The following is a 26,116-nucleotide window of genomic DNA, read 5'->3' as shown; positions in this document are numbered from 1 at the left end:
ACATCACAGGCACCAGACCTCACTCCATCGAGGATGTCTACGAGAGATGGCCTCTAAAAATGCAGCCTCCATCCTCAAGGACTCCCACCATCCTCTTCACTCTACTACTATCGGGAAAAAGATACAGCAGCCTAAAGACGAGCACTCAACGGCACAAGGACAGCTTCTTCCCCGCTGCCATCAGATTCCTGAATGACCAGTGTACCACCACACTGCTTTACTTTGACCTTCTCTTGCATTATTTTGTATTTATTTTATAAGATGGTGTAAGAGCCAAAGGCTTGTTCCATACCTATGGTTTGGCTGTGGGCGTCAGTGGTGTCCCAGGGTCTGTGAGCTTTTTCCTGTGGCTGCGGATGGGTGGTTGGCTCGGCCCCGGCGACGGCTTCAGCAAGGGCCAGTATGTCCACCAATACGCAGATGCTATGGACTGGGTTGATGCATGCATGCTTGGCTCCACTGTGGTAGCAAGCGGTTGGAGCCAGAGTAGCACGTTCTTCAAGGAGCACGTGTGGGGGTTTGCGCACATTGAAAAGTAGGTTTGTTAGCCAGTGTCGTCAGTTGGGTGATTCGAGGAGGATGAATTAGGCATCAATAATTTCTGTCGACCATTACACAGACATTACATGGACATTATAACATTACACGTTGCAAGTTATGATTCACTAGAATGTTACTTATTTCTGCAGTAGGTTTTTGTGCTATTGACATTAAACAATACTACAGGGCCTTTTGTGTTTGTTAATAAAGATTGTTTAAAAAAATTCATTTAGGCTTTGTTACCAATTCATTCAAGAAACACGTTGCAGACTGTAGAGCTCGTCGAAAGAATCAAAGACTTGTTGATCCAAACCAAGGCTTTTATTAGCAAAAGACAGGAGCTCTTCACAGGTGGCCGACCAGTCCGGAATGATCCGACCTGGCTAGGGACACAACCCTTTAAGGCCCAGACAGTAGGCGTGGCTAAGCTCTCAGCCAATCGCTGTAAGCACATTCTAGATACTGTAACTATATACACTGGTGATAGATCTGTACTATCACACAGACAAATGCCTCACTTAGCCTCGAAGTGACTACTTTATTGATTGAAGTTGCTACACGTGGTTTATATAAATGTTTGCACTGTGAGGCTGCCAAAAATCAATGAATTTCATGACATGTTCATGACAATAAATTCCGATAAACAAAGTAGATCTAAAGAGATGGAAAGAGTGGAACCAGATAGGAGTGGAACCAGTGGAACCAGATAAGGTGGAAACAATGGATCCAGTGGAAGCAGATGGGGTGGAAACAGTGGAACCAGTGGAACCAGTGGACCAGATGGGGTGGAAACAGTGGCAACAGTGGAACCAGTGGAACCAGATGGGGTGGAAACAGTGGAACCAGTGGAGCCAGATAGGGGTAGAACCAGATGGGGTGATGGTTACGGAAAATTACAAAAATCCATTAATTTTAAGGCTGTCGGGATGTGTTGTTCCGCGATATGTTTGGCCTCACCCTGACAATGGATGAGGTCATGAACAGGTTCAAGATTCAAGGTTCTAATATAAAAAGTGTAAATACACCATTTACTTCAAATTTTTCTTCCTGTAAAGTCAAACAAAGAGTTACCATAAAAATTGCCCTGAACCCCCACTAAATCGAGAAGGATAATTAAAAGAGAATCCTTTCAGAATCACTGAGTGTCTGTGGATTTGCCGCCAACCTCTACAGCCTCTCAGACTCCTATTCAATACATTGGTAGCCAAGCTCCAGAGCCAAACTTCCTCTATGATCAGGAGGATTTCAGGCCCAGGGCCCTTTGGGAGCCCTTCTTACCCTCAGCACCCTCTCAAATCCCAGTTCTGATACCTGATTCCCATATGCCAGTCTCCAGCAGCATTCAGCCAGGTGTCATTCCTTCAATCACAAGTTGCCTACAGTCTTCCAGCTGCTGAGCCCCTTGCTGGTCCACTGCCATAGTCATCTTCCCTCTAGGGTCCTGTCCCAGACTTCTCCTTCTCAATGGATGGTGTTCTCCTATTTCTGGTTGCCTGCCCAGCACAGGTGTTGCCATTTTAGGGACAGACCTCCATGGTTGCAGGATATTAGAAATAACACTATTGGCTCTTCTAACAGACTATTTAAAGCCTGTTCAGAGCGTTGACATCATTACCGAGCAGTAGGACCCTGCAGGAGAGCGCTGTGTCTGCTCCTGCTTCCTGCTCTCCTGGGTCTGCACCAGCAGCAGCTCGGCCATTACAACAGCTCCGGTCATACTGCCATTTTGGTTTCCCTATTGTAGGAATGATGAGGGGAGTTGAAATATTTGTCTGCAGAAAGCTCTTAGTTAGACCCACAAGAGTGTAAGAGTCTGGTGAGGCTGTTACCAAATCTGCATTTGGTGGAGTGCATGAGGGAGTCTCGGAGAGAGGCTTAGACCTGCAAAAAGCAGATTGAGGTGGAGAGGGGAGGATGTGGTTGGTGCAAGGATTTTGGTGGAAATTTCAGTGGAAATGCTGAGGCTGGTGTCATGGAAGGTGTGGACAAGAGTGACTCTCTCCCCTCTGCCTGGGGGAGATGGGATAAGGACAGGACAAGACATACAAGAGAGTTTTATGTGTAACAGTCAGGAGGTATCCACATTTATTCAAGAAAGAGGTCATTTTGCGTATCCTGGCATGGAAGACCTCTTGATGGAAACAGATGTGGACGAGAATTCCGTACATTGGGAAAGGTGTGAGAGTCTGTGATAGTATGTTTCTTGAGATTGAGACAAAGAGCTGAAGGAAGGTACAAAGGGATCCAGAATTGGTTTAGTAATCAGAGGCAGATGGTAGTGCTTTTCTCACTGCAAGTCTGGGTCCATTCGGCAAAGAGTGAAGACTAGTTACCACACAGAAGACAGCGTAGGAATAGCTTGGGCTTTCTCCGGCTGGCAGCATATCATAGCTTCATACTCTGCATGAAGTAACAAGGCCACTTTTAGGTGCCTGTGGAACCCCACCATCAACCCATTGGCCTGAGGGTGGTAAGCCATGGTAAGGTGGGTTCTCAGCAAATTGGCCAGCACCACCCAGAGTCCCAGTGCCCTGGTGCAGTTCTCGATGGTTGTGTCGGCCATTAGAACTGCCTTCAGCTATCTCGTGGAGTGGTCAATCATGGTGAGGAGATATCTCACCCTACAGGAGACCAAAAGTGGCCCTACAATGTCAATATGGATGTGGCTGAACCGACGTTGCGCTGGTTCGAAAGACTGGGGAGGTGTGGTTGCCTTGACATGTGTCTGCACTTTGGACTTCTGTCAGAGCCTGCAGGTCTTGGCCCACTGACTGACCAGTTTCCAGAGGCCATGCCAGATGAACCTACTGGCCACCATTTTGACAGAAGTCCTCATGGCTGGGTGTGCCAGGTTGTGCACTGTGTTAAAGACCTGCTGCCTCCACGCTACCGGTACCATGCGTGGAGGAAAATCTGAACACAAAAGGGTTAAGGGTTCACCCATAAGTTGCTTACAAGAACATACAAGAGTTTGTTGCATACTGCTTAAGTGGAGGCAGGGAACCTCAAGGTTACGATTTATCTGCAGTCATGATAAGCTTTGAAATTCTGTGAAACAATGATTAAATTATTGCCAAATGTTGACAATGATAAACTATTATCAGGTTGACTGCAACAGGAAGCCCACATGCAGGAATGCACTGCCATTTATTATATATAAACTCTGTTAAAACTGATTGTGAGCAGAGCAAGCCCAGGCTGGGTGCTGGGCATGCTTTCCAAGATATCTTGCTAATAAAACTCTTCCGAAGCGTTACACTGGTATCGGTAGTTGATTCTTTCTCCACAACAAATCTGGCGCTGTGAACAGGGTCCTATTTGACAGGATCACGAACCTGGGACTGAAGGTCCCGTAGGAGTGAGTGGGCAACAGGCCTAGCCAAGAACCTAGCTGAAAGGGGGTGAGGCAGGCTCACACACCGAGATCCCCATTTGAGAGGGTATGGTGAGGCTCACACACCGAGATCCCCGCTTAAGAGGGTGAGGTGAGGCTCACTCACCGAGATCCCCGCTTGAGAGGGTGAGGTGATGTACAGAGAGTATGAGTCTCCCTATCTAAAATGGGGGGAAGACGGAGAAGTAGAACTCAGGGTGACAATGCGGACAAAAGAGACACCAATGCACGTGCTGTAAAGTAAGGGAACTGACAACTGTGTATATATTGTATAACTGTTGTTAAGATTTAACAGGGGACCAAGATGGGAAATTGGCTCAGCAAGGCAATTATTCCTGGTCGAGCAATTATTCCTGGTCTGTTCCCGGGCCACAACAATGACCCCAATGAAGAAAGCCACTAAAAACCCAAGGAAAGGAACAACGGAGACATCGCCAACTGGTAGGAGATCCGCTGCAATTTCTGGGCTCCCCACCCAGATTATGCCATCCAATTCAGTAATGATCTATATGGGTGGTTCACAAATGAATAGCCATACAGGGGAAGTTTTAATTTAAAGCTAATAATAGATCTGAAAGAATCTACTAATAGTGAAGGAGAAGATTTGGGATCTCGGATATTTTAATGGGTGTTTTAATAAGTGGACAGAGATTGTGAAGCGGCATCAGCCCACGACCGGAAAGGAAGGAAAAGGGATAGACCCTAATTTGGAGCTTCCTAGGCCCCCTTCATACTCCCCCAGAGCACCATCTGCGCCTCTGGGCACTGCCTCCACGCCTCCTGTCAGCCTGTATCCCCAGTTATCTGCTGAAGGGGAAGCAACTGGGACAATCTGGACCAGGCAGCAGTGGCTTATGCCAGCAGGCTGTGGGACAGGGGCCCCATCGGGCCCACGCGTCAAGCTGAACCTCCTGTTTAGCAGGAGGTGAATGTTCCCTTGGTGCCTGATGCTTCAGGGCACAGAGAACCCAGGTCTGAGAAAGGATTGGAGTAACAACGTGTAGGGGGGCCAAAGGAAAAGCCAGATTCAACTAGTCAAATAACCTGAAAAATTATCAGAGACCCCCCCCCCATACTAAAGCCCTGGATGCCCATTGAGACACGGGACATGATTAGAGCAGCACCAGACCCAGTAAGGAGACCCATAACATTCCACCATTGGCTGCAGCAAACCTGTGCCATCTGTCATCCCTTGCCCGGCGACATCCGTATGCTGTTACAAGCTGCCTACGGATCCCACTGGCAGGCAGTAATAGAATCTTTCCTGGTCCCGATAGGAGAAAATGGGAGAAGTAATGTGCTGCCTCTAGAAGGCTGGGAAAGAAACAATTGATTTTGTGGTTCGTTTTAAAAACACTTGGGAAGAAAATGCTGGGATGCCTTCACAAGACAACCAATCCTTGGCTGTGCAGACCTTGCTAAATTACCAGCTACCCCAAAATGCCAAAATGTATATGATGAAGCAATTGGATTGGCAGGGAAAGAATTGGGCTAACACTGTTACTGTATTGACTAATATGGACAGAGAAGGGTTATTCACCCAGATGGAGAAGCGGACAGGACAGTTTTATATATATATATATATACAAAGAACGAACATAAGGGAGAGGGTGGCCGAGAGCGGGGCAGGCCCTAGGATAAGACCCAGGATCAGTGCTGAAATTGCGGAAAGAAGGGTCAATGGGCACGGGAATGTAGAAGCCAGCCCTGGGGAAGATGATGGCAAAGAGTGGATGCCCATTGCCTGAGAGACCCTGGGCCTTATCGAAATCCCTTTGTGGGGCAGGACTGTAACCAACAGCCCCAGTTCTCCTTTCAGCAGCCAAACCCATAGGGGTGCCTGGAGGAACCAGTGGTACAGGCCCCCCTCCTCCAATTGTCCTTAGATGAAGAAAGCCAGTCTATGCTTAATGTGCGGGTGGGGGGGAAAAGAGAGTTTGATATTGGTGGATACCGGGGCCACCATGTCATCTGTGCCACCATCCACAGGATTACCCCTGAGGAAAAAAACTGTAGGTAGCATTGGGGTGTCCGGGGCCCTTATGACTGACCCTGTTTCACAACCCACCATCCTGATGGTGGGAGATAGTCAAGTAGAGGAAAGATTGATTGTGTCACCCACGACTCCTGTCCCTATCTTAGGGAGAGAAGCTTTCTGCAAATTTAATGCAACTTTATATTGTACCGAGGAAGGTGTTTATATGCAACTGCCTGCCGCTAATACATACCAGCTTCTGCATTCGCTATGCGATTCTAAGCAGAAACACAACAGTCACAACAAGTCCCCATGTTGCCCATGACACTCACTCAAGGTGTCACTACCCCGGAGTAGATTCAAGTAATACAGGAGCTGGAATTGAAAACCACCCAAGAAACAGCTTCCGCCCAAGAGCAGTGTACGTGGGAAACCCACGGCTGCCGAGTGGACAAAGGCTTGTGGAAGAGTAAAGACAGAAGGGTAGTGTGCCTGCGAAGTCTATATCGGCCCATAGTGAAACTGGCCCATGGGCAAGCCCACCTGGGAAAAGCGGGAATGCTGCATAATATAAAGCAGGTATGGTTTTCCCCCGGAATTGTCTAATCTGTCAGCAGAACAATTGGGGACGCTCACCTGCCGAATTTGATCAATTACCCCCTGCTCAGGCCCCCTTTGAGAACTTGCAGATTGTCTTTGCCCATATGCCCCCTTGTAAAGGGTACAAGTACTTGCTGGTTATAGTGGATATGTTTACCTGATGGATAGAAGCCTACCCGACTAGGAGAGATGATGCCCAGACTGTGGCCAAAGTCCTGATGAAGGAAATGATTCCCTGCTGCGGGATCCCCAGGGGGATAAATAGCGATAGAGGGACCCATTTTACGGGAAAGATAGTTGTAGTCCTGACTGAGATAATGAGGGATCCAATGGAGCTCAGGCCAGAGCTATTTCTGAGACAGCCAAAAATGAAACTTTGAATTTTGCCATTCCCTTAAATAAAATAGACTCCAAGCCTTGTGGGCCTCCTACATTATTGGCAGCAGAACATACCCCACCTTACCATGCTCTTTGAACCACCCTATTGAGTCTCCCATAGAAAAGCCACATTCCTATGGGGACCAGAACAATAGGCTGCTTTTGACACAGCAAAGCAAGCTGTTGAATAAGCACTGCCCCTTGCCCCCTTCCAGGCAGGTGTTCCCTTTAAATTACCAATCTCAGCCAGTAAGGCAGATGCTGAATGAAATCTCCAGCAGAAGATCCAAGGGTGCAGAGTCCTGCTAGTCTTCTTGAGAAAATCTCTGCCTGTTGCTCTGTAAACTATCGCTGGACATTCTATCTTGTCAAACCCTCAACTTTTTAAAAATTGCATGTTTTAAGATCAGCCATGATTTCATTGAATGGCGGAGCAGGCTCGAAGGGCTGAATGACCTACTCCTGCTCCTATCTTCTATGTTTCTATGTTAAGCACATTCAGAGAAACTGAAATTTATAGATACATAATCACAGTGTGGATGTAAAGTTACAGTTTGTGAGCTGACCAGTCAGTGATCAGACCATGGTAGGAAACATCGTATATGTTTTGTTTTGCAATCACCCCAGAAACTCTCATTAACAGAAAAACACCTCATGGGGTGGAGGCTGTGAGAGCCTTTATTTAAAAACACTAAACTGGCTAATTTTCTGTCTTGACTCCTCCTGGCTATCATTACAGGGATCCAACGCAGGCACTTGGGGCCCCCGATGAAAGAGAACGTGAGCAGGAATGGCATCCTGGTGTCAAATGTCAGCCAGAAAAGTAGATGCTCAGGTACATCCCGGATGTAGACCTGCTGGCCTGCCCCCTGCCTCACCATGGGGTAGCACGGTGACAGGCACCTGGGCTCTATGCCTGAGAAGTGCCCAAGCATGAGGCCAAGGCGCGGATGCACAAGCCAAGAGAGGGCTCTGGTACCTGATGGATGACCTTGCACTACCTGCTCGCAGACATTGGTAAGGGTGCTCATATTTGCCAGTTAAGCCAGAGAACCCAGCATAGGATTGGTGACCAAATAAATTCCTTTTTCTATCCTCCCCTCTGACACTGGGGAGCAGCTCCCACAGCACCCTGCCCATTGGTAACACAATAACCCTGTTTGGTTAGGGGCGCGGGGACTGGTGAGGTGTTGTCATTGAATTTGACTTTGTGCCTTGTCCAGCATTCGGACAGCATTAGTAAATATATTGACCCACTTGATCAGTATTGGTTTTTTACATGTTTTGACTTGTAACATACATAATTATTGATTGATCATGAATGGCGAGTGGTGTGACCTCCAAGGGGTGGATTGTATTGGGAACCTGGAGGCAGGTAGAAGATTATCGAATTGCCCACCATCAGCAACTCCTCACTTCCTTTATTAACTATACCCATTTGGATAGACTGATTAAAGAAAATGACCAAATTACCCACCTGATGAAAAAATTAGGATGAACCATATCAAGCCCGAGTGGATTTAATTTACAAGTAGGGACAGTTGATCCGGGTCACAGACTGGGTCACTCAGCTCTCCGCCCATCATTGGTGGAATATTTTTAAGGGATGGTCCCCTAAAACTAACACTGCACCCAATTGTTGGTATGATTATTGCCCTGTTAGTACTGTTACTCCTCATTATATGCCTATGGATAAGACTTAAGCGGCTGATATGGCAGGTAGAGAAGACTGTTGTTAAAGATGACTGAAAATGCTAGAAGGGGAGAAGGAGAAAAGGACACATTTATTTAGTGGAGTTAGGTATGGGATGTTGATCTCTGGATCAACACCATGGGGTGGGGTTTGCCGGTGGAAATGTCGCAGAGGAGCTTCTGGTTACCAGGGCCGATGGCAATATCATCCAGCTTGAGGCCGCAAACTGCTGTTCTATCTGCTGGGACCTCAGGGTCTTCCTGCTGTGCCCTGGCTATAGCTGAATAGTCTATTCCCTGGGTCAGGGCCTGGATGGACTCAATCACGGGGTAGGACAGTTCATTGGCCACCAGGTTGGTCTTACCCATAATGTGTTGGATGTCTGTGGTGAACTCAAACATGTATGAGAGGTGTTGCTGCTGCCTGGCCAACCGCGGGTCCGACATTTTCTGGAAGGTAAAGGTTAACGGTTTATGGTCTGGAAAGACACTGAATTGTTTACCTTCCAAAAAATACTGGAAGTGCCTGACTGCCAGGTTCAGCGCCAATAGCTGCCAGTGCTGTATTTGAGTTTGAGTGAAGGCCAGGGACTGCCATTGCCCTTCGATGAATTGCTCCAGTGTGCCCCCTACTGCTGTGCTGGAGGCCTCTACTGTGAGGGTAGTTGGTGCCTATGGCCTTGAGTGTACTAGAAGGGTGGCATTGGCCAGTACATCTTTGGCCTTCTGGAATGCCTCTGAGGCCTCATTGTCCCAGGTAATGTCTTTACCTTTTTCTGCCATGAGTGTGTAAAGGAGTCGGGGGAGGGGGGGAGGCAACTTGGCTTCCCCCTAGGGCCTGTGTCCCTCGGCAAGGGCAAACATCTCGCTCATGAGGGCGAATGGGGCCCTGTCCCCCAAATCGTCCATATGCAACAGTCAGGTAGCGCACTCGTGCCATGGGAGCCCTAAAGGGTGGGTTAATAGCTCCTTGAGGGCATCGTATTTGCCATGCGCCGGACTCTGCTGCAGGAAGTCGACGACCCTTTTTGCCTTGTCCTTTCGAGCGAGATCACCACGTAGTAGTAATGGGTGTTGTCGGCATTGATCTGTCAAAGGACGAACCACATGTGTGGCTCTGACACCCAGAACGTTGGCAGCTTCATTGAAACCGTGTGAAGAGCTGCTTGTTCCATCATCTTCGGGTCTAACTGGTGGTTGGACATTCCGGGTCACCATTTGTTCCATGAGCTCTACCACAAAGTGTGGAAAGAATGACACACAAAGTCAAAGACTGGTTTATTGCACTGGCAGCTCTGCTTATATTCTCTCCCCGCTGCTGTCCTCAGGAGTGATGTTACAGCAGCTCCGGCCTCGGATTGGTTGGTGTTCCTGCTGCTGCTCATTGTTTCCTTCTGTGCAGGTGGTCATTGGTCCGAGCAGGATCTGTGCAGTCGCTATGTTCATTGGCCATCTTGTGTACCAGGTTGCTACAAAGTGGATTTTCTACAAGATCCGGAGTTGTAGCTTCTGGGAGATATTGGAAATGTAAGTTTTTGACTGTCCAAATATCAAATTCAGTTTGTGAAGGTCACCTTGGGAGTAGCCAAGAAGTGTGTAATGGTTACGTGGAAGTCTGACTCCCAGCTAAATACCACATGATGGAATATGGAAATGCAGTTACCTTCCCCTGGAGAAAATCACACAATCTAAAGGGGAAACACGACACATTCGTCAGAGTGTGGCAGCCCTCTCTGAAATACATGGGCACATAGATTGGCTCACTCCCCCTCCCCTCAAAATATGGATATTATAAAACCTATCCCAGTAGGGAAAGGATTGGGGTTAAGGAAATGGAACAGGGCACAGGCAACGGGCGTGTTTTCTTATTAGCCCTTTTTTAATTTGTTTTAATTTAGCTTTTTTTTCCTTTTATTCCTTACTTGTGTCATTTAGTTAATTAGGTTGTTCTTTTTTAGGGTTTCGGAGGGGTTTCTGAACCCCACGTGTATTTGAATAATCTATAATCAGTCTGGTTATATGTTTGGGTGAAAGGGAGTGGGGTGGGAATAAAACACAGTGTCTGTACGTTCCATGAATGTTGACAAAGATTGTATCGTTGTTGGAATCACTTGTGAGTCTGTAAAAAATCAAAACAAAACATTCAAAAAAAGTTGCGTTTTCTAATTTTACTTCACACCCACCTCCATCTAATTCCTCTACTACAACCCCGATACAGTGCCAGCAATTGGGACCAGGGTTCGAATCCCACACTGTCTGTAAGGAGTTTGTATGTTCTCACCATGTCTGCGTGAGTTTTCCCCGGGAGCTCTGGTTTCCTCCCACTGTTGGGGGTTAATGGGGTGTAAATTAGGTGACACGGACTTGTGACTAAATATTTTTAAAATTACAATTTTCTTTCCCCACTACTCCTGTACTCACTTTTTTCTCTCCCACTTTTCCTTCCATCCCTCCTTCCTAATGCTCTTGCCTCTTGCATTTGTCCCACTTTCCCACATTAGGCCTTAAACCTCAATGTCTCGTCCATCCATGTACTTATCCAAGTGTTTCTTACAGGAAGCTACCACTTGTTGCTTTTAAACCAAAAATGAACTTTATTCACAATAAATTATTACAAAAGGAAAGTGGTTCACAGTATCTTTGCACCCTTGGGGTTGTGTCCATACATTGCCATCACTGTACGTTATTGTATTCAATTTCTATTTAGCAGTATTGCTGGCACTGTGACATCACCTCTCCATTATTTGAAGGGCTTTCCCTCAGTCTCTCGCCACCCCCCCCAATACCCCATGATATTGGTCCTTCCCCCACAGCATAGGCTGCGCCAGGCCTCAGTGCATGCCTCTACACATACTCCTGCAGCCTGGAATGTGCCAATTGGTTGCGTTCCCTCACCAACATCTCCATGTTCTGAAAGACCAAAGATTTAGAGCAAACCAAAGTGTATCTTTCAGGACCTGATGTTTGACTCTGTGTGCAATCCCAGGAAAAGCCTATAAAACCAAGAGTCCTCTGACATGCTGCTGGACATGAACTGTGGCAAGGATCCTTGCAATCTTCACTACACACTCTGAGTTTGCATTTAGCAAAGAGGTGAGCAATTATCTCCACTCCAGCACAGTCGTATCGGGGACAACATTGTGGGTGATATTATTTTTTTTTTTAAATTTTTTATTTTTCACACCATAAATCACATTAACCATGGTACACACTTTTTCCTTTTCACACATATACAGTGCCATTTTCTCCCCCCTCCTCCCTCCTCCCATCCCACCCTCCCTACCTTCCCCCTCCCGTCCATTTAAGGTATACAATCTAGGATACATTAAACCAGTCAGACAATATTGTCATTCAATAAAAATACACCAGAAATTCTACTGAGTCCATTCTTTTCATTTCCTTTTCCTTCTGTTAACTTAGGTAATGATTGTCCCCGGTAGGTTTTCGCTATTGTATTTAATGTAAGGCTCCCATATTTGTTCAAATATTTCAATATTATTTCTTAAACTATATGTTATTTTTTCTAATGGAATACATTTATTCATTTCTATATACCATTGTTGTATTTTCAAATTATCTTCCAATTTCCAGGTTGACATAATACATTTTTTTGCTACGGCTAGAGCTATCTTAACAAATCTTTTTTGTGCATCCTCCAAATCAATTCCAAATTCTTGTTTTTTATGTTACTTAGGAGGAAGATCTCTGGGTTCTTTGGTATATTGTTTTCTGTTATTTTATTTAATATCTGATTTAGAATGGGTGATATTATTATTTGACAGAAAGGATTTTACTGGGAGGCTTCCTCTCACCACCAGTCAGGCCAAGTCCTGGTGCTTGTTCATGAGCATTGGTGGTGAGGCATCCACCAGATGACCTGCATGGTCTGGTCAGGAAACGATCCATTGTGTCCATCTCTCAGTGTCTGCAGGATGTTATGTGCTCTCCACTGGTTGATGGACATGGGTAAGGATGTTGGTCTGAAAAAAAAAAATTCTCCATCAAGTGGTGTGGCAAAGTCCACCAAACAGGAGCATTGTATGGCAGTGGAGCCAGGCCTATCCTTGGCAACACCTGGGACAGGTATCACCTCAGCCCATAGTGGGACTTGATGCCCTCGTACTTTGGTTTGATGATTCAGCCACCCACGAAGGTGGTCAACAGGATGAGTGCCACGTTGGATATGCCTTTGCCTCTATTGTCTCGCAATTTGTGCATGGGACCCTTCAGACCCTTTCCATCCTGGATCCCCATATGAAAGGGAAGACTGCTCTGGTGACATCCAGGCCAGAGATATGGGGGATGGACCACATTGGTGCCACCTCCAGCAGCACTGAAAACACCTCACATCTGAAACCATTCATCCCACGATGTCGGCATGAAAATAATGCCAAGTTAAACTGAACGTCTTTTGCATGCATGTCTTACATGTCCTCTCCTTCCCTGCATATGTGTGTGTCCAGCAACAGGTTAAACGCTCCTGTTGTTTCCTCTTCCACAAGGCTTTCCAGGCACCAACCTCTCTCACATCTCCTTGAAATTTTCCCACACTCTGATATTAAATATGCTTCCTTCAATATTGTGCTACTTCATGCTGAGAGATAAAGAGTTTGATTGTTCACCCTGCCTCTTCTTCGTTGCCACATTCAGCATGAAGTCTGGAGCCAGGATATTTGCTCCAGAGCATCTTCTGGAGGGAGGACATTTTTTTCCCAAACTCCTTGTGCAAAACTAACCACTTACCTCCAAATATCTGTCCGTACTGGACTGCCATGTCTTTACTCCCAATAACTGCAGCTGTGAATGTCCAGTTATTTATTTATCTTTGCTATCACTTCTTGTCTGTCTTGGCATGTTGTAACAATTTTACATAATGCCGTGGCTGTATTCATTCTATGTGCCTGCAGCAAGAAAGAATATCGGTGCTTCTGTACTACTGTATGTGAAAATAAACTCTAATCATCTAATCTTATCCCTGTGGCTCTTAAATTATTATCAACCTCCATCAGACAGAGGATTAGTGAAGGAAGGTCACATGAAGAATATTGATGCAGTTATGAGCTGCTTTTCATCCCAGGTCGATCAGGATGTACTGGGAAAACACTTTGCCAAGACTAACCCTGTCCTGTTTGTCTAGTATGCATTGTGGCGATTGCAGGAGCTGAAGGAAATCACTCCTACCACACCAATGGTCGTTAACGATTGTTTTTATTCAAATTTAGCGTGCGTGAATTCAGTGCATTGTGACATCATAATCGCTGCCCAGGGCGTGTGCTGGAAGGGATGTTGAAGTCAGAAACCTCTGACGAAACCATTTCCCCATGGCTGCCCCGCCACTTGGCAATACAAGCGGGACCAGTTCACCATGAGGACATGTACCACCACATAAGAATATGAAGTAAAAATAATGTATATGTAAAGTCCTGGATATGGGGGACTGGGTACCTGTCTAAAAAAAAAGTAGTCTCTGCAGGGCATCCAACCTCGATGAATTCAGGACCATGTGCAGTTGTGCCGCCCAAGCGCTGTCCAACCGCCGAATGATGCCCAACTCCTGGAGCCTGGAGAATTCCTCCTTTGCTTGTTTTAGCTTCTCCGGTGGCAGCCGTCTAGCTCTGGCATGCAGCGGGGGGCCTTTTGTGGAGATGTAATGGAAAACGCCATGGCGGGGGGAGGCGATGTCGAAGCATGGCTCCAGGATGGCAGGAAACTCACTGAGGATCTTAGTGAACTCATCTGTGGCGGTGGCTACCGTGGCAATTTTGGGTCTGTCGTCGTCCATTGTGCCCAGGCGCACCGAGCGAAAGGTGCGGACATTGAGCAACCTCCTGCTCCTCACGTCCACCAGCAGACCGTGAGCCCTTAGGCAGTCAGCCCCTAACAGCGTGGTGCCCACCGAGGCCAAGACGAACCTCCAAGTGAACTTTTCATCCTCGATCTGTATCTGTGCCCTACGGGTGCCATAAGTCTTGATTGCAGAACCATTGGCAGCCCGCAGGGTTGGAGTGGGGTCCGTGTTCAAGTTTCCAGTGCTATGGGGGGGGAGGGCGCTCAGCCCAGCCCCTGTGTCCACCAGGAACCAGTGGCCTGTGGACTTGTCAGTGATGTAAAGGAGGCTGTTCACATGGCCAACGTGGCAGCTATCATCAGCGGTTGGCCTGGCCGTTCCCCTGGAAGTCCCCTGGAAGTCACTCCCCAGCGCTGGTGATAAAAGCACCATGTTGACTGGGTTTCCTCTGGCTTGTGCTTGGGGGTATCCTGCAGTCAGCTGGGCCCCAGCTTGGAGACTTGGCTGAGGGCTGTCTTGTTCTCTTGTTTTGCTTGCCAGAGGGCATCTGCCCAGGCTGGGGCCTTGCAGGGGTCGGAAAAGTCCTCTTCGGACAGATGGAGCTGGATATCTTTTGGCATCTGTTCAAGGAATATCTGGTGGAAGAGGAAACATGGTTCATGATCCTCCACCAGGGCCAGCATTTCATCCATGAGGGCTGAGGGGCTGCAGTCCCCCAACCCATCCAGGTGTAAGACCCTGGAAGTACGCTGCTGGGGAGTGAGGCCAAACTTCCCCAGGAGTAGATTTTTGAGGGCGGTAAACTTGCCCACTGCTGGTGGCTGGTGAATGATGTCGTCCACCCTCACTGCCGTGTCCTGGTTCAGCGTGCCCACAATGTGGTTGAATTTTGTGGTGTTGGCTGAGATGTTGCGGAGGTGGAATGTCCATGGGTGATGGGGCCAGAAGGGGGGAAGTTTGAGGGCTGCAGCGTGCATCTCAGCTGCGTCCATCATTCGCTGGGTCCAGATAGACATTTGGGCCCATCGGGGTCACCACTGTGTTGATTGCAGGAGCTGAAGGAAATCACTGCTACCACACTGATAGTTGTTAATGACTATTTTTATTCAAATTCAGCATGCCCCTTTAAGGGGAGCATGAGCTCAGTCACCTGGTGCATTGTGATGTCATAATCGCTGCCCAGGGCACGTGCTGGAAAAGAGATGCTGGAGTCTGAGAGAAAACTCTGATGACGCCATTTCCCCATGGCTGCCCTGCCACCTATCGATACAAGCGGGTCTGGTTCGCCATGAGGATGTGCGCCATCACAGCATAATATTGTTGTTGAAATTCTGATAGATAACTATGAAGGGTTGTCACTGAAAGAATCTGGAACCAAGGGGAAGCCCTTCAAATAATGGAGGGGTGATGTCACAGTGTCAGCAATGCTGCTAAATAGAACCAAGGATTTCCATGTGTGAAGGACTTAATCTTTGAAATGAACTATTTCCAATTTTATAATGCAGCATGATTACCAAGCAAGTTTGTTGTCATAGCCTCCTTTCCACTGGCACCCTGCCCCAGGAATTAACTGGGAATTTACTGGGACAGGGTCCAGTGGAAAAGGAACTGTCCGAATATCGGTGTCAAATGACAGCCCATTTTCCACTGGCATCCCAGTTAATTGGCCGTTCAGTGTCCGGGAAAAGGAAGGCCTTTGAGCCATTTCCACTGGGCCACCCTTAATTAACTGCTTTTCCATGGAACACAACTCATCCTAGGGATCAGAGTGTTCTATCTTTAACTGGAAATGGGTGACTTCCTGCTGGCGCTTTTCCACCGGGGATATGAGTAGAGTTAGAGGTAGTAAATCCCAGATGGGAAATTATGTAATTTGACGCCGGCATTCGGACAGTGTTCCTATTCCACTGGACCCTGTCTCAGCAAATTCCCAGTTAATTCCTGGGACAGGGTGCCAGTGGAAAAGAGGCTGATGTCATTTCATGTTGGGGATTAACTGCCTCTACCCTTATTCATATCTCTGGTGTTTGCTGACACTGTCATGCTGATAAAACCAGTGAAAAAGGGCTAGCAGGAAGTCACTTGTTTCCAGTTGAAGGTAGAACACTCTGATCCTTAGGGATGAGTTATGTTCAGTGGAAAAACAATTAGTGTCCCAGTGAAGGGTTGCACAGTGAAAACAGCACAAAGGGCTTCCTGTCCCAGGACACTGCACAGCCAATTAACTGGGATGCCAGTGGAAAAGGGGTTATTGATAACCACTACAAATCAACTGATTCATGTTGATACATGGGTAATTTCTCTTACTAACCTGTCTCCTGTAAGGATACCATTGTTTTTTCATAAATCTTCCACCTCCACTGCATCCGATAAGGTATTTAATTCAGAAATGTCTTTTTTTAAAGTATGTGAATTTCACCTTACTGTTATTGATATTGTCTGCAGCTCTATCCCTTTGCAAGCAATATGTGTGTGGGTTAATACGGGATTCAATCATGGGCACTAGAGTTGGTGTAGCGGTTAGCGCAATGCTGTTATGGCGCCAGCGATCTGGACTGCCGTTCGAATCCCACACTGTCTGTAAGGAATTTGTACGTTCTCCCCATGTCTGCGTGGGTTTTCCCCAGGGGCTCTGGATTCCTCCCACCGTTCAAAACGTACTGGAGGTTGTTGGTTAATGGGGTGTAATTGGGCAATATGGCCTGAAGGGGCCTGTTACTGTGCTGTATGTCTAAATTTTAACAAAATAGCATGAAGTGGAACAATGTATCAGCAAAAACAAATGTAATTAGTTTGGGAACAAACATGACAGATAAATTGTAGCTTCATTTTGTGGAAGTAAATGCAAACTTTTGACATGATGCAAACTCCATTGAGAGTAACTGACTTCTTTTTGTTATCAACCCATCTACTGGATCAGATAATATCAGCTAAATATAAAACTAGAATTTTATCAGATCATTCTCTTTCATTAATAACATACATGGGTTCAGAAAAAGTGGACACTGCATATCGCTGGAGATTTAATTCTTTATTATTAAAAAATGTTTTGTAATTTTACGAGAGATCAAATACAACAGTTTTTGAAAATAAATACAAATTCTGTCAAAAGTAAGTTTATATTATGGGAAGCTTTGAAAACATACTTAAGAGGACAAATTATTAGTTTTACTACTTCTAAAATTAAGAAGCAACATTTAGGTGAAGTAAATAAATTAAAAAGAGAAATAGAACTTTTAGAAAAAGATTTACAACAGAATTCAACAAAAGTTAAAAAGATACAATTGATTAATTAAAAATTACAGTATAATTCATTACAGACAAAAATTTGAAAAATTATTACAAAGGACTAAACAAAAGTATTATGAATTGGGGGAAATTAAACTTTAATTGGGGCAATTAAAGTTGGAACAAGTTTCAAAATTGATAAATGCTATCAGAAAAGACTTGAATATTATGTATAAAATTCAAGAGATAAATGATGTATTTAAGGTGTGATAAAATATGTGATAGATGTATTTGGGAGAAATTGGTAAAATTAGAGTATTTGAAATACTGAAGAATTCATATTCAGTGAACTTAGAGAAACTATGGAGAATGCTGTGCACATTTCACAAGAAGGTGAAATGACATCATTAAAGCAACAAGCAGGCAACATTCTGGCTGTTGGAAGCTTTTTGCAAGGGTTTTGACAGAGTGCATAGAAAGATCACTCCTGGGTTTTTGTTTACCCAAAGAGAACAACTTGACCAAGAAGACTAACTCCTATTGTTTGCTGGAGAAGGTAAGGAGTTTTGCAAGTGAGAGAGTCACATGGATTTTTTGGCAGTTGGAGAGAGAGGGGAGGGGAAACGAGCTCTCTCAGTGAGTGTGTGTGAGACACTGAAAGCAGTTAAACAGTGCAAGCCAGAAAGTTTGTTAGAAACTGAAGAAAAAGGAGTCATTTGAAAAACTATTATCATGGCTAAGAATTTATAGGGAGGGGAGTTTTAATGATAGGCGCAAATGAATTGGCTGAAGCTGTTGAATTACAATTGGAGTTTAGACAATTTCAAGAAAAAAAACTACGTTGAAGGAAGAGAATGAGGCAAAAGATCAAACTTTAGATGATCCAAAAGAGGCATACAGAGTTCAGTGCTTCAGCTTAGTGCTAGACAAAGCTTTTCAATCTTTAGAGTCTAGATTTAAGCAGCTTAAAAGTCATGTAAAATTATTTGGATTTTTAAATAATTTTCAAAGCTTACAAAAGGCAGAAATAAGGAAACACACAGCAGACCTTGAAGCAGCTTTAACTGACACCATACTAAAACAGAGCACTGATGGAGGGAAGGGTAGTTACTGAAACAACTAAAGACGTGGCCAAAGAACTTGAAGCTCTGAAAACTTTTCTTCCCTTCAGTGTCATTAAGCCTCAAGCTCTGTTTAAATACCTGGTAATAAACAATCGATTCACAGCATTTCCTAATGTTTTTATTGCTTTGAGGATTTACTTAACAATGCCCGTAACAGTTGCATCGGGCAAAAGAAGTTTTTCAAAACTAAAACTGATTAAAACAATTTCACAAGAGAGACTAAACAATTTGGCAATGCCATCTATAGAAAATGACATTACTAAAACCATTGACTTTGAAATTATTTTGAAAGATTTTGCAAATAAAAAAGCCAAAAATGTCTGTTTCTATAAGATCTGTGCATAAACAGTATGTCTTTAACTGTCTTAACTTGTATTAAAACATTAAAACTTTCATATTGTCTTTCAATATTTAGTATATCAAACATTTAATGCTTTTTGGCTAAGACTGGTATACTACACGAAATATAAAACATCAATTTCGACTTTTGTAGAGTAGGGGCCCCGCTATTAATTTTCTAATTCGGCCCTGCAATTCCTAGCAGGGCCTGGTCACCAGTGATTTTCCATTAACTTTTCCCAACCTCTTCCAAGATGGATTCAAAATTCTGCTCCTTAAATCTTACATCAGCTCTCTCTCTCTCTCTCTCTCTCTATGACCTTTATCTCACTTTATTAGGAGTGCTGTCCTGTCTCCATCCTTCCTGACATCTTTTGATATAAAATCTCAACCATTCACCATTTAAACCGGTTCATGTAATGGTTAAATAATTCTTCTTTGGCTTGACTTCGCGAACGAAGATTTATGGAGGGGTAATGTCCACGTCAGCTGCAGGCTCGTTTGTGGCTGACAAGTCCGATGCAGAACAGGCAGGCACGGTTGCAGCGGTTGCAAGGGAAAATTGGTTGGTGGGGTTGGGTGTTGGGTTTTTCCTCCTTTGTCTTTTGTCAGTGAGGTGGGATCTGCGGTCTTCTTCAAAGGAGGTTGCTGCCCGCCAAACTGTGAGGCACCAAGATGCACGGTTTGAGGCGATATCAGCCCACTGGCGGTGGTCAATGTGGCAGGCACCAAGAGATTTCTTTAGGCACCGTAATAGACCCTTTTGGCCCATGAGCCTCCACTGCCAATATACACCCACATGACCATTGTAACTTTCTATTCCCATATATCTGGAACGTGAGAGGAAACCGGAGCACCCGAAGGAAACCCATGCAGCCATAGGGAGAATGCACAAACTCCTTACAGGCTGTAGCAGATTTAATTCCAGATTGCTGGCACTTATAGCACTGAGCTAACTTCTACACTAACTGTGCCCCACTTCATCTGTCCTTAGATCTTCATTAACTGCCACTAGAACACTGGAGAGGCCTACTAATAAATAAAAACTTGGATTGCGATAACAATTTTCAAAACCTCTGAAGGATCAAAGTGTAGCAAGAGCCACATTCAGCGCAATTTTACAATGTGAAGGAGAAAAAGAAAGGTGTATGGTGGAGCACATCCTGATGGCGAACCAGCCCCGCTTGTATCACCACGTGGCGGGGCAGCCATAGGGAAATGGTGTTGTCAGAGGTTTCTCTCTGACTCCAACATCCCTTCCAGCACACACCCTGGGCAGCGATTATGATGTCACAATGTACCAGGTGACTGAGCTCATTCTGCCCTTCTAGGGGTGTGCTGAATTTGAATAAAAAGTCATTAAGGACCCTCAAGTGGTGGCTGTATTTCTTCCACTGCTCACACCGCCACAGGTGCTTTTTTTGTGATTTTATGTGGATAATAAAAATTGGACAGGGGATCAAATAGAACTTTCTGTGGTGACATATTCAAAGTATTTGACCCTTTCCAATACTAAAAAGTGTCCATGTTAGTTCCATCGTTAGGAGTTCACTTTGATTGGAAAGGAAACCAACCACATTGAGTTCATTTATTTGGGATTCTGGTTGAGTTTTATGACAGCTGTAAATAAATTAATCAGTTCAGTGAACTCCATTTATGTATTTCAAATGGAACATTTTAGTTGCCCACAGGTATCTCTGATAGACTTTTCTTCTCTCACCTTCACCAAATATCCTCCACTTCTGCGATGTATCTTTTATTACAAACGGGAACTACTAAGCAATGAGGTCATAAATCTAGACAGGGATGGGAGCTGGATTCCCCGTGTCTTCATGGGTTTTCCCGGGAGCTACGGTTTCCTCCCACTGTTTGAAATATATCAGTGGTGTAGGCTAATTGGGTGTAAATTGGGCTGCGTGAGCTCATGGGCTGAAAGGGCCTGTCATCGTGCTGTTAATTTTTTTTAAAAATAATGCTGATGGTTAATGCTTCTTGCATTGATGTACACATATTTCAACTCATTCATCTACAGTCTCACTGTACAAAGCTTCCATCCCCCTGCATCCCTCGGAGATCCCGATGATCCACAGACATGAAATCCTGCTTCCTGTGGTAAATTTTTTTCCAGCCTCGCATTCATCTGTCCTCCTATCTTTGTCATTGGCATCAACCTGTTGCACATTGCACATCTCTGTGTTACCGCTCTCTTTCGAATTTTGTGGCCACAATCAGAGCCATTTCTGAACTTTGCACACGGGAGACAACATACCATCTTGATCCTTTCCACAGAAACCCCTGTATGTTCCCCTAACAAACTGTCGCCATTGTCATTCTTCCCTTCTCCTGAGCCACAGCCAGACTCTGTGCCAGTGGCCTGGTGCTGCAGTTTTCCCTGCTCAGTCGTCCCACCCCATCCCCAATAAACAGAACGCAAACGGACCACAGAGGTGCCCTCCCCTGACATAGGTGTGACTCCTCCCGATAATTCTGGTCTAAAATTATCGCTCAACCTCCCGACTGAGCCGACTTCATCCAACTGTGTGTGTGTGTGTGTGTGTACCTGCAACTGCGTGAATATAGCGCTACTGTCCCAGATTGGCCTCCTACTGCAATAGGATACTGCTCACCTGGCTGCTATTCCCACTGTGCAATAACAACATGATCCCTTTTTTTCCTCTATATCCACTGGACGTCTGTTATCTGAAGACTCAACCCGAGTTTGCAGCTCGATGAGCCAGCAGATAACTGCCATCTACAATTGTGCAATGGATATCGGGGCCGCTGACATCGTTTCAATATTCCTTGACAGCGCCAAGTAACAACCCACCCCAGGGACATTGATCACGGCGCTGCCCACGTGCATATCGTTCCATCTGCATTGGCTCTACCACCCATAAAGAAAGCCCCTGATCCATTTTCCCGACGTGGTTGCTGCCAACATTCGCCACTACACAGCCCCTTGCAGAAGCTCCTGCAGCCACTCCAGGACAGTTCACACCCTTGCACTCGAGAAGCAACACACGAGCCCGGAGCCCCGTTTGTGGGTACAGAAGCGTCTGCTTATTCAAGATCCTCAACATCAGTGCACCTGTCGCTCTCTTCCCTACCCTCCTGTACATCAATCCTGGTTTGTCCCGTAACATCACACACGGTTTGCTCGGTACGTTGCACGATGAAGAATGTAACGGCCGGTATATTTCATGAATTCAGTATGTTTAATTAAAGCCGATGCCGAAGATCTTTAAAACCACTCGCCACACAACACGGTCCCGAGAGTGGCTTCCATTCGTCTGATTAATTATCCAATCATTGCAATATGTAAAAGTACGCAATTATTTCCGTAGAGGCTGCCATGGAGCATAAATATGGCAGTTTTGAGGCAGCTTTGTCGAGCTCAGATACTCTAACCGCCATGCATACACCTCCGAAAGGACTGCTCTTCGCCATTTACTATCCTATCCTGGCATCTGTTGGAGTTCCAGGTAAAATACTGTGATTCATTTTTTAATGTCATAGAAGTTCATGATGCATCGGGTCATCTGGATTGTAACGGATTACACGTATCGTTGTATCCTGGTCCGTGTTCCAAGTTGTCGAAATTATGCATTGTTATTTCCAAACATTACAAATGGAAAACCGCAGCAGTTCGGAGAGCTGCCGCGGGTGAACGAGGAGAGCCAAGTGAAAGCGGTTCTTAGTCATTCCCATCTCGTGTTTTCTGTTTCTTTTTGGACTTCAGTGTTGTTGTATCGCAGAGAGATGTAATGGAGTGACCGTCATCACGGTGGAAATAAAGAACGGTTTTGCGAGTTTTCGCCCAATTATTTTTTCCCCTTGTGTTTCTTTTGCCGTTCCTGAGCTGCATTGACCTTGGCCTTTCCTGAATGCATTATTGCACTGAAAATGTCCCTCCTCTGTTCCATTGAATCTCCGTAAATCAAGGGTCACAACGGCCTTTTTTCTCCTACAACCACACTCCTACCCGCCGACTGTCAATCACCGGCCCATATAAAGACTGGAGCTGGCCGCTTCATGGAGCCAGGAGTGTACACGTTTAAGCTAATTAAATCCTGTGGTACAGTCTGCGGACTTTGCCTCAGAATTATTCACATGGCAGCGCTCACATTGCGTGACGAAACCCCAATTGCGCTCTCCGTTTTCCAGCGCTGTGCCACCCTGTACTATATTCGCATTCTCCGCTCCCCTTTTTCCTTGGTGTACCATTTATTAATTGCCCATTCTCTTGCAGCTAATTTGGCAGTGATTGCGATCCTGTCTCGAGGAAGATGCGGCCTTTCCAAGTGCATCACTTACTATCTGGTGGCTATGGCTGTGACAGACCTTTTTGTCATAATTACGGCTGTGATATTGAACCGAATTGTAAATATTTATTTCCCATTCAGCCCCCTTTCTATCACCCCCGTCTGCAAGCTCAGTTTCGTCCTCATTTATGGAATTAGTGATAGTTCCGTCTGGGTAACTGTCATGTTCACTTTGGACAGGCATGTTGCAATTTGTTGTCAAAGGCTGAAAGCGACATACTGCACTGCGACAACTGCGGCCGCTGTTCTGGGGATCGTTTGTGCTCTAAGCTGTGCGATAAACGTTCCCTGGTATTTTACTTACGAGCCTTCCTTCCTAGTCAATGGTGTGCCTTGGCTCTGTAAAGCAAAGTTAACGTTCACCATCTCACCCGCATGGGATGCATACGATTGGGTCCACAGCATTCTAACGCCGTGTCTTCCCTTCATTCTGGTACTACTGCTTAACGTCCTCACCGTCAGGCACATTCTCGCGGCGATTACAACTCGGAGAAGGCTGTTGTGCAGCAGAAACGGAGACAAACAGTCTGACCGTGAGATGGAAAGCCGCAGAAAATCGATCGTTTTGCTCCTTTTAATATCCTGCTGTTTCATTCTGACCTGGATGCTGTTTTTTATCACAATCATTTATCTTCGCATTGAGAAAATGCCATATTTCTCGGGTTCTAATTTCAAAAATCCAAATTTTATTCTGGAGGAGAGCGCATACATGCTTCAGCTTTTGAATTCCTGCATAAATCCGTTCATTTACGCGGGATCTCAGAAAAATATCAGAGATCAGTTGAAGTGTGGGCTGAAATATGCACTGAATCTCTTTGCTCACTTACTTAAGCGAGGTGATTGTTGGCACGAGGTACAGTGAGAACACGAGTCAGTGCAGTAATGACCATAAAATACAGAGGACTGTGTCCTGGTGTTTCAGTAAGTGGAGGGAATCTGGAGAAAATATATTAAAGAAAACGATGATAAAATAGATTGGGACGTGTGGAGAGAGACGAGGAAAAGCGTTCACAGCTGGTGAGGTTGAAATTAGATCTTAACGTTGAATTTCCGAGCAATTCCACAATGGGGGTGCGAGATGAGTGTTGTCGGGTTGGGTTGGGAATTCCGGCGAGGGAAACGCGGAGTCGAAGTGACGCCCATAACTGTGTTGACAACCCCATGCAGTTTCATACCGTATGGGCAAATCTGTTCCTGATGAAATTTGAGAAGCTTTAAGTTGGATTCCATGCCACTCACCGTCTCGACTTGTCAATTATAGCGGTTCCTCACTGTTGATGGGTCAAAATTATGGGTCTCTCTCTCCACACTCAGCAGCCTCTGGGAAAAGCAGTTCCTCCTCATCTCTGTTCGAAATCTATTACCCTGGATCTTGAGGCGATGTCTCTTAGATCTACCAATGGAAACATCTTACCTACTTATATCTTATCTGTCTTTCATAATTTTATGTTTCTGTAAGATTCCCTCTCATTCTTCTAAATTCCAGTAAGTAAAGACCCAGACAACACAATCTCTCCCCATAGACTAACCCCCTCTACAGTCAGAACATCATTCTTCAAGTAGGGAGACCAGAAATGCACACAGTACTCGAGATGTGGCCTCATCAGTACATTGTACAGCTGCAGCATAACCTTCCCTGTTCCTGAATTCTATCCTTCCAACAATGAAGGGCAACATTCCATTTGCTTTCTTAATAGCCTGTTGCACCTGCAGTTCATGGACAAACCCTCCCAAGTCCTTCTACATGACAGTGTGCTGCAATTACTTTCCATTTTAATAACAATCTGATCTTCCAGTTTTTTCTTCCTCATATTTACCAACATTGTACACCATCTGATAGTCCCTTGCCCACTCACTTAACATAGCTATCTCTCTGCAGACTCTCGGTATCCTCTGCACCATGTGCTTTATCACCCTCATTTGCAACCTTAGAAAAACAACACTCTTCCAGATGACTTATACAATGTAAACTCTGAACAATGGCAGGCCCAGCACCGACCCCTGCGGTACCCCACTCACCACCGATTGCCAACCAGAAAAATACTCCTGTGCCCTTACTCTCTGCTTTCTATTGGTTAACCAATCCTCTACCTATTTTAAAACATAACCTCCTACTCCATGCATCCTTATCTTCTGTATGTCTTTTATGCGGGAACTTGTCCATGTCCATAGGACACTCAAAGCTGCTGTATTGGTTAATGTTTTGTCAAGAAGGCACATGGTGTGTTGGCCTTCATTAACCATGAGATTGAGCTCAAAATCTGTGAGGTAATGTACAGGCCCTTCAGCTCATGATGTAATGATGAATGATAGAAACCTACTCAACAAACTGAACTTTCCCTACATTACACCAAACCCTCTATTTTTCTTGCATCCATGTGTCTAAGAGACCTTTATATGTCCCTATTATTCTGTTCACCACCACACTTTGCAAGTGTCCACTACTCTGTGTAAAAAAAAAACTTACCCGACATCTCCTCTAAACTTTCCTCCTTTCAAATGTTCTTTGGTGTTTGTTTGTAAAAGTACTTCTTGTCCACCCTCTCATAATCTTGCAGACCTCTTTTAAGTCACCTCTCATCCTTCTTCACTCCAGGAAATGTCCTAACACTTATCATCTTGCCTCATAAAACACGTACTCCAAACCAGGCATCATCCTCGTAAATCTCCTTTGCACCATTGTCACATCATCCATATCCTTCCTGTAATGAGGAATTATTTAACTGGAACCTCATG

General features: G+C 45.3%; 2 protein-coding genes across 6 annotated transcripts in view; one reads left to right on the top strand and one right to left on the bottom strand.

The window, feature by feature from the left end:
• Positions 1-742: 742 nt before the first annotated feature.
• On the bottom strand, positions 743-24,942 carry LOC138744558 (uncharacterized). Of its 5 annotated transcripts, XR_011345622.1 has the most exons (3): positions 24,620-24,942; positions 13,323-13,480; positions 743-10,698 (listed from the first exon to the last, which is right to left on the bottom strand). XR_011345622.1 is itself a non-coding variant. In XM_069900920.1 (2 exons), the coding sequence occupies exon 1, from the start codon at positions 14,797-14,799 to the stop codon at positions 14,029-14,031; it is 771 nt and encodes a 256-aa protein (XP_069757021.1). In that variant the 5' UTR covers positions 14,800-14,808; the 3' UTR covers positions 743-10,698; positions 14,025-14,028. The 5 variants fall into 5 exon arrangements, 1 of the variants encoding a protein (XP_069757021.1); XR_011345623.1 differs by lacking the exon at positions 13,323-13,480 and having other exon boundaries at positions 23,752-24,942; XR_011345620.1 differs by lacking the exons at positions 13,323-13,480; positions 24,620-24,942 and adding an exon at positions 13,699-14,808.
• Positions 21,943-26,116, top strand: part of LOC138744555 (zinc finger protein 16-like) — a 52,018-nt gene continuing 47,844 nt past the window's right edge. Inside the window, exon 1 of the mRNA XM_069900918.1 lies at positions 21,943-22,540. The gene's annotated coding sequence lies outside the window, so the exon portion shown is untranslated. The remainder of the gene's footprint in view (positions 22,541-26,116) is intronic.

Source organism: Narcine bancroftii, chromosome 10 (assembly GCF_036971445.1).
Source record: "Narcine bancroftii isolate sNarBan1 chromosome 10, sNarBan1.hap1, whole genome shotgun sequence".
NCBI lineage: Eukaryota > Metazoa > Chordata > Chondrichthyes > Torpediniformes > Narcinidae > Narcine > Narcine bancroftii.
Note: the sequence above shows the minus strand (reverse complement) of the source record. Positions and strands in the feature narration are given on the sequence as shown.